At 42.2% G+C, this 14,770-nt stretch overlaps 1 protein-coding gene across 2 annotated transcripts in view; it reads left to right on the top strand.

Annotated features, from left to right (window-relative positions):
* The window catches only part of FCHSD2 (FCH and double SH3 domains 2), a 112,024-nt gene that overhangs the window by 67,708 nt on the left and 29,546 nt on the right, over positions 1-14,770 (top strand). For both annotated transcript variants that reach the window (XM_027660012.1, XM_027660013.1), the window contains exon 9: positions 11,477-11,599. In XM_027660012.1, the coding sequence (XP_027515813.1) occupies positions 11,477-11,599 (123 nt within the window). The remainder of the gene's footprint in view (positions 1-11,476; positions 11,600-14,770) is intronic.

Genomic DNA, 14,770 nt, shown 5'->3' with positions numbered 1-14,770 from the left:
GTTAGATATAAGAAATCCTGGTTAGATATAAGAAATCCTGGTTAGATGTAAGAAATCTTTCCTGATAAAATATAAGAAATCCTGGTTAGATATAAGAAATCCTTCCTGATAAAATATAAGAAATCCTGGTTAGATATAAGAAATCCTTCCTGATAAAATATAAGAAATTGTGGTTATTAAATATAAGAAACCCTGGTTAGATATAAGAAACCCTGGTTAGATATAAGAAATCCTGGTTAAATATAAGAAATCCTTCCTGATAAAATATAAGAACTCCTGGTTAAATATAAGAAACCTTGGTTAGATATAAGAAATCCTTCCTGATAAAATAAGAAATCGTGGTTGGATATAAGAAGTCCTTCCTGATAAAATATAAGAAATCCTGGTTAAATATAAGAAATTCTTCCTGATAAAATATAAGAAATCCTGGTTAGATATAAGAAACTCTGGTTAGATATAAGGACAAGGCTTTACCATGAAGGTGGTCAAACACAGGCAGTGTCTCCGGGAGGATTGATGATCCTCATGGGTCCCTTCCAACTCAGCATATTCCGGGATTCTCTGATATCTTGGAGATGGTCAGAGCTTAACTGGACACAGCTTTGAGCAATCTGAACTGTTTGTCCCAGCTCTGAGCAGAGGTTGGACCAGTATCTCCCTTTCAACCTAAATTATTCTGTCATTCCTTAAAATAACATTTTCTGTTAGAAAGGTTCTCCTTGGAATTCCCTTATTTCTGGTTTCTGGGGGTTTTTTCCTGCCATTAACTGGAGTAACTGCAATGACCCAGCAGTGCCAGAACCTTCATGTTTTGATGAGCCCTGTTTTTCCTTTGTTAAGGAGTTTTTCTGAAGCTCAGTTGATATCTGTGCTTTCAGCACAGTCATTAAGCACTTTTCCTGAACATTTGTCATGAGCGTTTGAAACAAATGTAAATTCAGGCTCCCAGCATGAATTGCACAAATAAGATTCAGCTAAAACTGGCAGTAATTATAAAAATGACTCAACATTTTGGGTGGCTTTCAGTTAATAATTTGTTTTACTCCCTGAAATTAATAGGATGTGGGGGGGCTCTTTCCACTGGTGGCTCCATTTGAAGTGAGAAGTAAGTTGATGAGGTGAAAGCCTTAGGAATGTTATCCCAGGAATGCCGTATCCTGTATGAATAAAAGGGCACCATTTCCATGGGTGAACATTTCTGTAGCCTCCAGAACGAGCAGAACCAATATTATCACTGTTACAAATCGATTTATGTCCACGTTTTTGTTTTAGGCTTTCTGGGATGATTTAGAAGCACCCAGGGAATTCCTTTTGACGGAAGTGGAAATTTAAATGGAAATTCTGTCCCTAAATGAAAAAAATGGCACCAAGACAAAACAATTTGGAAGCCACTGGAGCTTCCATAAATCTCTTTTATTAATCCAGTGCTGACTGTTCTTTTAAGATCCTGTAATTCTCCCTTGAAAATGTGGAGGGGACTGGTGTAAGTGAAAGAACTGTTGTTTCACTTCCTGTTCTTGTCAGCTGTGAGCCACAAGCATTTTGTAATTCCAGCTAAGCCACCCATGGATGGGATCATCTCCAGCATGGGCACAGGAGCTTTCCTTTGCAGGCAGTTAAGGAATGTGAGTGGCTTTCTCGTGTTATTCCTGGGAATGATGGAGGTGGGAAGGGAGACACTTGCCCAACTCATGATCCAAGTGTTCCAGAATAGAGGAACAGTGAAGGGAGGCCTTGCCCAACTCATGATCCCAGTGTTCCTCAGGATGCTCACTGAAGGCTTCCCAACAGCTGATCCCACATTGTTTTCCCTTCCAGGGAATTCCCTGCACATCAAACCTTGGGGAAATTAATTCCTTTACTAAGACCCTGCTTGGATTGGGATTGCGCAGCCCTGGAAATGAGGGAATTGTTAACACGCAGTTGGGGGCTCTTGTTCAGGCTTTTCCTTAAATGCTCATTTGTCCCATTCCCAGTTGATCCCCGAGCTCTGCTTCAGAGAGTTTGAGCTCCTTCAGAGTCCATGGAATACGTGCTAATTCCAATTGGGAGGGTTTGCTTCCTGGCTGGCTGGGAGTAAATATTTGTAGGGAATTGACAAGTGGCTTCCCCTGGAAATAAAACAACTTCTGGGGGCAAAACCACAGGCAGGGGAGGTTTATTTGCCTTAGTAAGTAGGATTGCCACCAATATCCATGGTGTATATATGTCAGAACATCATGGATTGGTTTGGGTGGGAAGGACCTTAAGGATGATCCAGTCCCACCCCCTGCCATGGACAGGGACACCTTCCACTATCCCAGGTTGCTGCAAATCCAACCTGGCCTTGGACACTTCTGATCTGTAACTCAGGGCAACTTAAATTATCTTAAATTATCTTAAAACAATGATCATTTTTCCTGGTGGAATAAGGTATTTCTTGCTAATACGGCTGACTTTGCAGAGAGTGTTCCTTTGGTGTTTTCAGAGAAATAACTTTAGAAAAGGATTGGTTCTAAAGAAAACATGATGTGATTTTACAGATGTTCGAGAAAGGTATTTCCTGGATAAGAGGTTGCACAGAAAAAGTCCTGGATGGATTTATGTGAGGAAGTTAATGGGTGGCTGGTGTTGGTGGTGCAGGGAATGGGAATGACTTGGGAAGGAATAAAGATAAATAATCACAGAATCATAGAATGGGTTGAGTTGGAAAGGACCTTAAAGATCATCCACCTCCATGGACAGGGACACCTTCCACTATTCCAGGTTGCTCCAACCTGGCCTTGGACACTTCCAGGGATGGGGCAGCCACAGCTTCTCTGGGCAACCTGTGCCAGGGCCTCCCCACCCTCACAGCCAGGAATTCCTTCCCAGTATCCCACCTATCCCTGCCCTCTGGCAGTGGGAAGCCATTCCCTGTGTCCTGTCCCTCCATCCCTTGTCCCCAGTCCCTCTCCAGCTCTCCTGGAGCCCCTTTAGGCCCTGTAAGGGGCTCTCAGGTGTCCCTGGAGCCTTCTCTTCTCCAGATGAACCCCCGCAGCTCTCCCAGCCTGGCTCCAGAGCAGAAGGGCTCCAGCCCTGGGGCATCTCCGGGGCCTCCTCTGGACTCTCTCCAGCAGCTCCACATCCTTGTGCTGTTGTTCCCCAGGGCTGGAGGCAGCTCTGCAGGGGGATCTCACCAGGGTAGAGCAGAGGAGGAGACTGATCAGGGCTTTAAGCTGAATGCAAGGCAGCAGAACAAGGAAAATGACTGGAAAGCCAAAAAAACTCATTCCAAATCCCTGTTAGGAAGAGGGCACCTGGAAGGCAGTGTAAGGGTTAAGATCGGGAGGAGGTACTTAGCAGGAATCCAGGAGAAATCAAATTGAGGAAGGGAACAGCAAACTTTAAAACTTTTTTTTTCTTTTGAAACATTTGATGTAGAAACTGTTGAGGGTTCAGGACTTTGGGAGATTTTTGTCAGCCGTCATAAAACTGCTCATTCTGAACAGGAAATGAAACTTTGCCATCTCGTTTCAAAGCTGTAACACAATGAGAACAGTTCCCAAACTATTCCTTCTGCCAGAAAGGAGCCTTGGAGCTGCTCTGGAGCTCGGGAGGAGAAAGAACCAAGCTCAGGAAGCACCTGGTCTGGTTTTGTTTGGGAGGCAGGTGGGGGGGTGAAAAGCTGCAACTGGAAACATGTGACATTATGACACATATTTTATGATCTATTTTAGGTACAAATCGCTGAATTCTGTGTCTCAGTGTTCGTAGTGAGCACAGACCCTTCTTTACTTGGGTCTAAAAGCCCAATTTCAGGTTTAAAAGGGCCTTCAACGAATTAACTCTGCTGAAAGTCTTAATTTAATAGCAAAGACTAAGTATTAAAGGCAGCCTTGTAGCCAAGAAATCCCAGATTCTTGGGACACCTCTTCCTGTGTGATTTCAACATCTGACCATTAATGTTGTGAAATTAAGTGGGTTTTGAAAGGTTTGAACATTAATCCCACAGGGTTGAATGAATGGGAAAAGAAGCTTAACTTTAACCCTCACTGTCTCCTATCAAATAATGAAATGATTTATAAAATCCTCTCAGCTGCTGGAGGAAATGGCACCACCCCGTCAATCCTTGGTGAGGAAAACTGCTTGGAATGGGGATTCTGTACCAGGCTTTGGGATGGGGTTAGGGGGAATCTGTTTAAAAGGGAAAAAACCCTTTCACAGTATTTTTAATTCCAGACTTCAGACTCAGATTATCTCTGTCTTCACCCACTGGTGCTTAGAAGAAGTGGGGGCATAAGTTGGGAATGTTATTCCCCTGGAAATAAATGAGAATGGACCACTTGGCACATGGAATTCCCAGGTGGAATTTGGGAAGCCTGGATTAATCTTCCCTACTGCTCTACCTTCGGCATCACCCCTGTGATGCTTTTCCCTTTATTCTTGAGGATAACTTCCTGCATTGTTTGGTGATTCTGTAATTATTGAAGTCACTCTGAGCTGGTTTCCTTTTAAGAACATGTTGCTCCTGTGTGTGGATTACAAAAATCCCTAAAAATAGTTCAATTGAACTCGGTCCTTATATTTTAGTCTGACTTATATTTAGTCTGAGGATCTTTTTTGTAGGGCCTCTTAAAACCTTCTTCATTCAGAACCTCTTGGCACCTTCGTGGCCTCCTCTGGATCTGCTGTGACAGGTCCATGTCCTTCCTGTACTCAGGACTCTAAACTTGGATAGATCCCACTGGGTTTCAGATGTTCCCAGACAGAACTAGTGATACTTCCAGAATAAGTTGGATCTGGCTCTCCCTAAACCAGACTTAGCAATACAGGCAGCTTTGGCTGTGTGAGATTATCCTGGGATACGGATCATTTTATGGCTTTGGCTTCTCCCTGCTTTGCTTTGGGTGCGAACTGTGGCTGTTCTCCCTGTGACTTCCAATCTGGAGCTAAAACTTAGATGGTCCTTTCTCCTGAGAGGCTGAGTGAGTCCAGCACAAACTTTTTGCTCCGGAGAAGGGGGTTAGTTTTTGTCCTCATCTTTCCTTAGCAGCTTTCCCTCCTGCCACATTTGGGTTGGTAGAAAAAACAGGGTTTTTCCTGCAAAAGCCAGGATGGGCAGCAGCTCCACATCAGTTTGGAGGGAGCCCTCAGCCTTCAAATCCTCCATGGGAGCAGACACTGTGCAGTTGTTCCTCCGGGATTGCAGGGAATGAGAAACTCTCTGGAGCTGTTGCTTCAGGCAGGTTGTTCAGGGACACTGCTGGGGCTTTGATCTTGGCTTTGTTGGGAATTTAGATCCAGACAAATCCAGCCCTGATTTCCTTTTACGCTGCTGGAGAAGGAAGGATTTGAGTGGGGACAAAGTGTGTGGTGATGGAAGAGCTGCGAAGGGAAAATAAGAAGCTTTTCTTCTGTATGGGGAGAAATGGATGCCCTGGAGAAATTCCTCCCAGGAATCAGCAGTTTTAAAGGAAAATCACTGTGGAATGTAACTGCTAACTGAAAAGGATGGGTTTTCCTGCCCTTCCTTCCTGTCCTCACGTCCTTGGGAAGCGCTGTGACTGTGTCCCAGACCTGGATCCTGCTGAGCTGGCAAATCCAGCTGATCCCAGTTGTTGGCTTCATGACTTCAGAGTTTCAGACCAGGTTTAAAATACTGTCACATAAAAGGAGATTTGTTGCTCTTCTTGGCTAAAAATACAGAGAGAGGCTTCTATTCTTCACCTCTCCAGCCCCAGAAGGATGAAAACTGATGCCTAAATAGTCAGAATTCCTGATAATTTATCTATAATTCTCCATACCCCAACCTTTCCTTTTTCTATTCATTTTATCTTCTCTGCATATAAAAATTAAAGGACTTGGTGGAGCCTCATTGACCAAAACCATTCGACTGAAAATTCCCAGACTTGTGGGATCTCCCAGTTTATTTAGTGGATTTTAGGCACAAGTTTTAAACACAAACACTCCGAAAGCTTCACTCAGTGTGTTTGTTCTGGAATTCCTACTGTTGGGCTGTGAAGTGAGGAAAAGTTGGGAGTGTGTTACAGAAAATAAGGGGTGGAAATTAATGGGTTGCAGGTGGTTTGCAGGGCAGGACAGATCAGGGATGGATAAAACAGGGTTTTATACAGTGCAAATAAAAACAGGGTGGTGTAAGAATTTAATTTTAATTTTTAATATAAATATGTTAATGTGTATCAATTATTTTAATATATATACAAAATAGGGGGTGTAATTAAACAGAGAGAGGGTGGAATCTCTGATACAGATCTCCCTTTTCATTTGGGGGTTTTGCTTTGATTCCTACACAGGAAAATATATCCCATTGCTGGTATTCAATCCCATTGACTCCACAGAAAAGTTATCACTCCACAAACACAATGATTTTTGTTCATTTCTTTCCCCTTATCTCTTGGGTTTCAGGCTGCAGGATCAGCCCTAATTTTGTTGTGTTCCCTCCACCCATTAAGGAAATTCCTGGCCTTCCACATCACTCCATGGTTTCCTGAAAAGCAGTGGCAGCTTCCCGAGCATTTGTCCAGGGTTTTGATGCTCAGCACGGGCAAAACGAGCCACATGAAGTGTTGGGTTGCATCATCTGATTAAAAAAATTGATGTTTTTAAATGCAAACTTAATTTCAAAGATCCACAGAATGGGTTTTGTTGGAAGGGACCTTAAAGATCATCTCATTCCAGCCCCAGTCTGGTGGTTGTTTTATCACAGATGTGGGATTCCAATTTAAAAACACATAAAAATAGAGCTGCCTGTGTTTGAAAAGACCCAATTATTCCTGGGCAGTGATGATTCGGATGAGACTGATATTAATTAGTCAGTGAAACCCACATGGCTTCACAAGTGTGGCTTTAATTGTTTTTGTTGTTTTTTACCTTAGTGCTGGGTTTGGTGCCTGGTGGCCACAGAGAGGATGAGTTTGAACAGCTGAGTTTAAACTGGAAAATTATTAATTAGAAATTATTATTATTATTCAACACTGCTTTTAGTAGTTCTTGTGCAAGACAAGCATGAATAGAATACCAGGATTATTTCAGGAATAAATGGGAGATAAGGGAAAACTCACCTTGGTGGCTTAGTCCAACTCTGCTCTGCTTTGTTTACAGGGCAAATATTTGCCATTTTGTCTTGCTAGTTGCTTTTAAAATAAAAAATACACAGTTTAACTTGTCTTCTCCAAGACATTGAAATTGTAATTTTGAAATGGAGTGTGGCTGAGACCAGTCAGTGTTTTAGTGAAGAGACTTGGAATTAAGAATATAAAACATTCAACGCGGGGTCTCTTCTGCATCTTAGGTGAGTAACAACATCCCAAAGGCAACCAAATGTCCTAAAAATAGCTCAAATAATTTCATTTTCATCCTTGCTTTTGAGGGAATTTTTATAAAGTGTAGAATGATTAAAGCCAACACATCCAACTTGCCAAAAAGTTCAATATCATCCCTTGAAATAAGAACAAAATCCTCCTGCAAATGATGGTCTGAACTGGGACTGAAATTTTCTTCCTCTGTAAAGTTCTAAGTGAAACTTCGATGTTGAAATCAGAATGTTCTTGTCCCATCCCCTGCATATATAATTTTATAGATTTAATGTGTAGGATTTCTTACAAAAATACACTTTAATTTTGTTGTGTATAAAAACACACTTGTATTTTTTGGTTATTTTGTGTATAAAAATACACTTTATTTGTTAACAGCTTCTTCTCAGCTCCAATTCCAGCCTTATTTTCTCAAACTCAGACTTGGGGGGGGGGGGGAAGGAATTTCATCCCTTTAATGTGACAATTCCACTGTAAAGAAATGATTTCTTAAAAAACATTGACTTTTTTTTCTCCTTGCAAATTATCATTCTGTGCCACTTAACTTTGTGTTATCTTGGCTTTGATGCCAGATTTGTTTTGTTGTGTTTTTTTTTTTAAAAAGACCCTTGATTTCCTTTTGAAGTTGACAAAAAAACCAGGTTTTTCAGTGGGATTGTGATAGTTCAGGAAGTGATTTAGTGCTCTCCTGAGAGGCAGAGAGGGAACAAAAGCCATTGTGGAGGAATAATGGCTGTTGGCTTTATGAAATTGATGGGGTTTTTTCACCCCCATAGTTTCCCCTTCAAGTTGTGTGATGAGGGATTTTAGGAAAGACTTTTTTTTCTGCCCAAACCTGGGCTGTTCAGTGCTTTGGGTCAGAGAGTTGGGAAGTAAATGAGGCTGAAATGATAAAATCCCACGGGCACATTCATTTAGAGCATACAAACAAGTCAAAGCTTTTGTTTTAATATTCCCACCTCCAGCTTGATATGATAATATTACAGAGTGGATTAGATCTGTTTTATAGACTGGATTAAATCCATGATGGTTGGAAACCAGGAACCAACCAGCCCTCAAACCCCAGGACTGCTGGGACATCACATTCCCTGTGCCATCAGGAGTTTTTTAGGCTTGGGAGCTGCTTATTTAGGCCTGGCTTTGCTTGTGCCCATGTGATGTTGCACTGACTTTAATAACTTCAGTTCTCATCAGTATTTAAGAACTTTATCACACTGAAACCTTTTTTAATGAATGAAAGGAGCAGGGCTGTAGCTCAGGATCACACACTGACAGGTTTGGCTGCTCCCTTAACGTTTTGCCACAATTGTCCTTGATGTCCTGCCTTATGTATTTTTTTTTATATCTCCTTATCACATTGGGGGGTTTTTTTTGGCCGCTCAGAGCTTGGTCATTGTGAGAGGAGTGAGGGGAATAATCAAATTATTCTTTCTTTTTTTTTTTTATATTCCTCAGAACACAAAGTGCGGCTGGAGGTGAATTAATTCCTGGTGCTCTGTAGGGGATAATTGGGAATAACCACGTGTGGGGATGGGATTCGTCTCCCCTAGCTCTGTCTGAGCAATTTTCTGAGCTAGTTTTTGGGGGCCTGTTCAGGGTCAGTGAAGAGGAACAAGCCCTTGGCATCCTGCCTTGCAGCTGACCTGTTTTAACCACTCATCTTGGAAAGGCAGCAATCCCACCCCAGAAGCACCAGCTCCTCTCCTTCACCTCTAAAAAGCACCAGGAGAGTCCAAGTCCAGACTTAAATTCGATGATGTGAACCCCTCCTTGGGGGGTTTAACACAAAAAGAGTATCTGGGGTTGACATGAGGGGAGGGGAGAGATCAGAAAGTGCTTTTACAGAACAGGCAGAAGGTGGAAAAGGGGAAAAAAACCAAACCAGTGTGGTTAGAACGAGCTGAGAAAAAGTAGGAATTAAATACACAGTTTTCTAGTTGGAATTGATGATTTGAAAGTTCTTTTCGAGCCTAAAAGGTTCTGTTCTTGCTGAGTGAAATTCTTTTGGTTTTTCCTTAATTTTAGTTGACTTTAATCTCACTCTGTGAGGTGAATTATGGAGATTTGATACAAAATAATTCCTGAGCTGTGCTCAGATCCCGGTCAGTCCCTGACAGGAGGTTGTGTCCAGGTGGGATTGGCCTTTTCTCCCAGGAGAACAGTGACAAGAAGAGAGCAAAAGGCCTCAAATTGCCCCAGGGGAGGCTCAGGTTGGATATGAGGGAAAACTTCTTCCCTGAAAAGCTGGTTGAGCATTGGAATGGGCTGAGCAGGGAGGGGGGGAGTCACCAGCCCTGGCTTGGTCAAAACACGAGTGGCTGTGGCACTTTGGGATACGGTGGGATTTGGTCAAAGCTTGGCCTTGATGACCTTGGAAGTCTTTTCCAAACCTAATGATCCTGTGATTCTGTGAAATCTGAGGAAATCTCCCAGACTGGATATACAGAATGTTTCCAAGAGCTCTGAAATCCCGATTTACAGCCGAAATCGCAGCTGCTCTGCAAACACAGAGCATTTGGAATTGCTGTGCCAAGTTTCAATTATTTATTTACATTTTTTAGCAGAGTTTGAGCTGGAAAGCTTTAGGAACAGCTCAAAGTCTGCAGTTCCATTCTGGGGGAATTTCAGGCTGGGATTCTCCCAGCCTTGGCAATTTTATCCATCGTTTGTATTCCCTGTGAGCACAAGTGCTGTTGGCATTGCCTGTGTTTGATGTGGGAATGAGTGTCCTTGGAATGGGATGGGAACTCCAGGGCTCATCCCTGCAGGGATGAAAGCACAGGGAGTGTTTAAATCTTGATGCTTTCCTGGTAATATGTCTCCTAAAGGATTAATTCCAGGAAAGCTGTGCCCACCCCAGGACAGACAAGCTGAACCTATGTTTGTGCATTGCTCTTGGTTTTCTGTGGATTTGCTGTTGGGAATTTCCTGAGTTTTTCATCAGTTGAACATCCCAGCTATTATTCCATCAGTCTTTTAATAAGAATTTTTGGGAAAATTCCGGTTCACAGAGAATTTGGTGGAGCTGCCATCCCCCCTAGGAGCCTGGAGCTCTTATCCCATAGCTCTCTCCCAGCCTTTTGGTGGCGCTTTTTTTTTTTTCAGGGAGCCTCCAGGAGCTTCTCTGGCTGGTGATTCCTCAAGCCCAGCCTTTGACATGGCTGAGGGAACCAGCTCCAGTGTGAGGGTGAAAGGAATTCCCAGTTTGCTGCTGGTTTGGGTGACGGCCTCTCCTGGATTCCTGATGGCCATGAGTTTTTTGCATGAGGAAATCTGAAGCAGGTTTAGTGTCTATAAGGAAAAAAATCCCCCTGTGCTGAGAATTCCTTGATGGTGGAGGATGAAGGAAATAATATAAAGAGGATTTTGGATACCAAAGTTTGGCTGTGCTGAGTTTTAATTTCTGCTGACAGTGGGGGAAACTTCTCTGCAGAAGGAAAATCTCTTCTGTTCTTCCCAAGTTCTGAATGATTCCATAGAGCCATGGAATGGGTTGGGTTGGGAGGGACCTTAAAGCTCCTCTCATTCCACCCCCAGCCACTGGCAGGGACACCTCCCACTATCCCAGGTTGCTCCAAGCCCCGTCCAACCTGGCCTTGGACACTTCCAGGATTTGTGTCTGATTTATTGTGTCTGATTCATTGTGTCTGTTCCCCTTGTTTTAAACAGTGGGCTTGATTTTGCTGGGGCACAAATTATTCCTTAAGTCTTGCAAAATTTAACCCTTTTTTCCCCTTGACTTTTCAAAAGGATTTAAATAACCAAAGGCAATTTTCTGTGGAAACACATCGTTGAGTCTGTTGAAATGGCCTTTTCACCATTGCCATGAATACACTGTTTAAGTGGATATCTGCCAAGTATGATCCATTGCAAAATCTATATAATATATTTTTAAATATGTGCAGAGTTGAATATTTAAATGATATCAGTCACCTCAAAGTCAGGTTTAACACAAAACTTGCATTAAACCTGTAACCTCCTCTGTGTGATGTGATTTTTATACCTCTGGTTACAACAGAGTTTGAACTTTGCTGTCACTGCTGAGTTCAGGAGAAATACACCTGTACATGTATTAAAAAAACCAGTCTGAGCATCTGAAAATCTAAAGATGAATATTAATAAATCAGATATCCAGCACTTCCTGCTTTTCTCAATTTTCCTCCATTCTTTCCCTCACACAGGCCCTTGATGGAAATATATATGATCACCTTAAGGATTATTTAATGGCATTCAGCAGGACTGAACTAGAGACGTGCCAAGCTGTACAAAACACATTCCAGTTTTTACTGGAGACTTCCAGCAGGGTAAGTTTGAACTCGGTGATCCTTTGTACCCAAACCCTTACAGTTTATGAAAGTTGCCAGGCTTAAGATTTGCTTCCAAAATCGTGCCAAGGGTTATTAGTTTTGGTTTCTCCTGAGTGCTGTTAAGTTAAAAGACACCAGACAGGATAATTTTGATGCTTAAATAATTCATCTACTGGGCTAAAAAGAAAATAATAATAATAATAATAATAATAATAATAATAATTGCCATTGAGCTCAGAGGAGCTGCTTTGGTAGAGTCATAATATTCCTTTGTTTATTTATTACCTTACCTGCACAGAAACAGCTCATTTACACAGGGACCTGTGGAGTAAAAACATATTTAACACATTCCTTACTCACCTGCAAACAAGTGATCTCACCCCTTCATAGACAGAAAGGGAGGGCGTGAAAAATTGGCTCTGAGTGTATTTGGCAGCAGCTGTAAAAATAATCAAAATACCATTTAATCTCCTGTTGTAAAAAGACTTGCTATGATTTACCTTGGGGTGCCTCATTTAGGGTTCAGATGTGTTCCCTGAAAATACAGACTTGGCATCTTTTAACTAAATCCATAGTTTCTATGTTTTTGTCTAATATTTAATATAATATTTTATGCTGTATCATGTCTGCATATTCATAATTAATTTCTCACTGTTGTGTCACATCCTTTGTGTTCAAAATCCTTGGAGTGCTGCCTGGTTGGGACTTGGATCCAACTAAACTGTCACATCCTCCTTTGCTTAGGAATCCCTTCCTGGGATATTTGTGTGTACTGAGCTTGTGTAAGCCAGACTTTGCAAGGCCAGGAGCCTCTAGGTCTGGCTTATTTGCCACAGTAACAACATCACACACTGTGTTTGAGGCAACAGTTGTATTCCTGCTTTCCTTCAGAGCCTGGAGAAGGAACAAAAATGTGAATCCCAGTGGCAGGTCTGAACAGGCTCCTCAGCACCAATTTGCTTCTCTCCTCATGGTTCAGGAATGCAGAGAAGGAAAACTGGAGTTACATTGCTCCTGAAAACCTGTGCCTCGCTCTGAATATGTTCACTGGGAGATTTTTCCCTGGGTTTTGCTTCTCCTTTCTTTCCAACTCAAGCTAACATTAGAATAACCAGCTCCAAAGTGAGTAGAAACTCTCCCAAAACCCACCCGTGGGTTTCAAAAGCAGCTCGAGTGTTAAACGTGGAATAAATTTGCAACTTGGCTATTTGGGATAAAGCCCAACCTGTCCTCACAGCGAGGGTTTGAAATGATTGCTGGGCATTTTGGACACTTCATGTGCTCCTGGTTCGTTTTCCTGAGATCACAAGCTCTGCCTGGAACAGGCACTTCAGGTCTTTGGGAGAAATCCTTGGGCTGTTCCATCTGAACTGTCCTTCAGGATGGAATTCAGTTGTATTTGCTTTAGAGTGAGGCAAGTTTTTCTTCCCAGAAGTACCTCCTTGGATGTCAGGGAGCCAGGGATGGCTCCTTGGGCTGGGCTTAGGGACTGGCTGTCACCTCATGGAATGCAGGTTGAGGAGGGAAAGGCCTCAAAACCAGATTTTCTGTCCAAAATGCAGGTTTTTCGTAGTTACAGTATCATTTGTTGGAGCTTTGGGGGTTTTATTGTGCTGGGTTAGTGTGGCCCGTGTCATTCCCGGGGGGAATGTGCTGGAAATGTTACCTCTGCTGCTGGAATAAAAACACTGAGGTTAAAGAGGGTAAGTTTAGGTGGGATGTTGGGAAGGAATTCTTCCCTGGAAGGGTGGGGAGGCCCTGGCACAGGTTGCTCAGAGAAGCTGTGGCTGCCCCTGGATCCCTGGAAGTGTCCAAGGCCAGGTTGGAGCAACCTGGGCTAGTGGAAGGTGTCCCTGCCTGTGGCAGGGGGTGGGACTGGATGAGCTTTAATGTCCCTTCTAACCCAAACCATCCTGGGATTCTGTGAAAATGAAATTTAACTCCCTTTTCACTTTTCTCTCACTTCTTGCATTTCTTCTTCTTGCACATCTGATTTTTCCGTTGGAGCATTTTCTGAAATTCCAGTTGCTGTTTTGAATCTCGATTCTGAGAGTTTTCTGGTCAGAGGGCAAATCATTTCCCTCGTACACATCTCTGCCTGTGCCTTTTCTTCACATGGGATATATTTGATTTCAGGTCTGTTTTGACATTGGCTTAAAAAAAAAAAACCTGTCTGAGGACATTGCATTGATTTAATTTCTGAACAACAGAAAAATCTATTTGGGAAAGTTGCAGTTTAATCCCAAAGAACAGTGTGTTGCTTTGGAGTCTTTTAAGTTTCTTTTTATCAATTGTCAAATATATTGTGCAAAATGCACCATGTAATTTGCTGGGCTTGCACATTTTCCTCTTCTGATAACAATTGTTCTCATTTCTTGTGGCTTTGAGGGAAAATCCCTCAGGATTGCTGTTGTAAAGATGGGTTTTCCTCTTTGAAGAACTGAGTTGCTTGGATGTCTGAGGTCTGTGGTGAAAATTGAGGGCATTAAAATATCTGTGTAGGTTTTCACGCCCTCAGTAACTACATTTTGGGGTTTTTTTTCCTAATTGAAGTTAAAATAATTCCGTATATTAGTCATGGCAGAGTTGTGTGCTATGGTCAGTGTTCACATGGCTCTAAAAGGACTATTTAATGGAATAGCTGTTTAACTTAAAATATATTTATGATCAGTGCTGAGCATCATCTGAAGCTTCAGATGTTCCCTTCTTCAGTATTTTCTGCATTTCTGTTTCTGGGAATTCCTGATGCAGATCCCTGACTGTCTTCCTCTCCTTTGAATGTGTTCGTGTTCAACTGCTCAAACTGGAGCAGTAATTATGTCCTTTTTTGCGTGTATTATTGGCCCTGGAGGACTATTTACTTTCTTTAACTGAAGATTAATTTTTTACAGCTCAGTATTTCAGCAACACTTCGCTGCATTAGAGGACAAGTTGTATTTCCTGTTGTCCACCCAGGTCATGCAAAAAGCTGCTATTTCTGGATAAATACCATCTTTATTATCCACTTTGTACCCTCACTTTGGTAATAGATATTTATAATTTCGTGCTGCTGTATATTCATTTCCACCCATTGAAGCAGTGAATGCTCTGGGAGAGTCTTTCAAGCAGTGCTACTGTTTTTTCCTGCTGCAATCACTGAGTGTTTCTTTGTGAATCTCTGTAAATTGT

This window comes from Corapipo altera, unplaced genomic scaffold (genome assembly GCF_003945725.1).
Source record: "Corapipo altera isolate COAL_440 unplaced genomic scaffold, ASM394572v1 74, whole genome shotgun sequence".
Lineage (NCBI taxonomy): Eukaryota > Metazoa > Chordata > Aves > Passeriformes > Pipridae > Corapipo > Corapipo altera.
Note: the sequence above shows the minus strand (reverse complement) of the source record. Positions and strands in the feature narration are given on the sequence as shown.